Source organism: Portunus trituberculatus, chromosome 14 (assembly GCF_017591435.1).
Source record: "Portunus trituberculatus isolate SZX2019 chromosome 14, ASM1759143v1, whole genome shotgun sequence".
In the NCBI taxonomy this organism is placed as follows: Eukaryota; Metazoa; Arthropoda; class Malacostraca; order Decapoda; family Portunidae; genus Portunus; species Portunus trituberculatus.
Genome location: NC_059268.1, coordinates 9677349 through 9679183, shown reverse-complemented (window position 1 = coordinate 9679183; position 1835 = coordinate 9677349). Strand labels below are relative to the sequence as shown.

Sequence of the window (1835 nt, the reverse complement as noted above, 5' to 3'; positions counted from 1 at the left end):
TTTATGTCAACATTGGCACGAAGAGTAGTAGTAGTAGTAGAGTAGTAGTAGTAGTAGTAGTAGTAGTAGTAGTACATAAGAACTCAAGAAAAGAGGGAAGCTGCAAGAGGTCGCCAGGCCTATACCAGGCAGACCCTGTGTGTTTAAACTACTTAATTCCATCTATCATCCCCATCCATGAATTTATCTAAACTTATTTTAAAGCTCTCTATTGACTCAGCTCTGACTACATGACCACGGAGACCGTTGTAGTAGTAGTAGTAGTAGTAGTAGTAGTAGTAGTAGTAGTAGTAGTAGTAGTAGTAGTAGTAGTAGTAGTAGTAGCAGCAGTAGCGGTAGTAGTAGTACTAGTGGCCAAAATAAACGTCTCCTTTCCTCTCGCTATATCAAGTTACTCCCATACACGAATAGTCATTTCCACTAATCTCTCCACCAGTGAGCCACGTGACACCTATAGCATCATATTATCCAAATATTCATCTAACAATGTCATCATATTTTGTTCCCCTTTTTCAATTCTAATCAACCTTTGAATATCCTTTTCGATGTCATTAAAATATATTGATAGTATTATTGTACGAATACAAGTCTAATAGGTGGCTGCCTCTATACAGTTATCTAGCTTGGCAAGATGATACAACATAGGTTTTGTAATAAGGATAGGACCCGAAGTAACGCGCTCAAGCTTAATAAAGTTCGATTTCATAAAGAGATAAATAGATATTGATTCTTAAGTAATGTGGCATATAAGTGGATTAGACTCAGCAGTCAGTTTGTTAGTACAGAGGCAAAAAGAAGCTTTAAAAGACGATTACATAAAGTTACGGACAAGTATGACACGTATGCATGTTTTGTAAGTGAACTGCTGTTTCTTACACTTCCCCTGATGTTTTTGCATCTTCTTTTGATATGTTCTCAGTGTACTGATAAACCGCTCCACGCTTTCCTCCCGCCGCTGCCCAGAGACACAGCACTGCGTCCAGACGTCCGCCCCCGCTGAGCTGGACCATCGGGTTTCCTGCAGCTCTTCTTCGGCAGCGCACTCACTTGACAGGAAGACATTAAGAGCGCCTCTGATCGTTTGAGAAGATTTATTAGGGTGATTCAAAGGCCCCACATATTTCAGCTTCGTATAATGACAGTATTGGCGGACGCAACAGCAAGAAATTCCATTCAATCTACATATTTCACGCGGTGGTAATGCATTATAACTCCATACGAGAGAAGGACGATGCCGCCGCGCTTGGGATGTGACTGTGTGAGGCGAATGTTCTCTGCTTTGAAGTCTGGCAAGGGATGTGAGCAGTGCCGGGTCTCCTCAGTGGGGTCCGAACACGAGGGACGACCAGAGCATCCTGGGAAGGTCGCCCAGTGATATGTATGTCAACAGGCAACACCGGAACAGCCCCTGAGCCATCACCCATTGTTACTGTTATTGCTCTTGCTCGATTTCCTCTTCTCCTTCTCTTCTTCTCTCTCATTCTCTTCATTCTCATTCTTCTGTCTCCTTCTGTTTCTCCTCATCTTCTCTTCTTCTTCCTCGTTCTTTCATTGTCATTGTTGTAACCAAGAAAGCAATGAACGCTGAAATCACGTCATGACTCAGAGTTCAAGTAGATTTTGCCTTGTTAGGTTTGCAGGTTTCCTTTTCAGTCCATTTATGTGACAGAGGGGAAAAATTGCCACTCTGGAGCCTTAACGTTCCGCCCTTGCTCGCTATTCAGGGCTCAACATGAACAGGATAAAATGCGCTGATGTAGGAGATGTAGTGGAGAGAGAGAGAGAGAGAAAAAAAGAGAAACAAGTAAGATTTGAGCCAGCATTCCACGCTTATG

At 42.7% G+C, this 1835-nt stretch overlaps 1 protein-coding gene across 1 annotated transcript in view; it reads right to left on the bottom strand.

The window, feature by feature from the left end:
- LOC123503432 (neuronal acetylcholine receptor subunit alpha-10-like) overlaps positions 1-1010 on the bottom strand; it is a 27442-nt gene extending 26432 nt beyond the window's left edge. The window contains exon 1 of the mRNA XM_045253196.1: positions 877-1010. Within this exon, the coding sequence (XP_045109131.1) occupies positions 877-1010 (134 nt within the window). The remainder of the gene's footprint in view (positions 1-876) is intronic.
- Between the last annotated feature and the right edge of the window lie 825 nt (positions 1011-1835).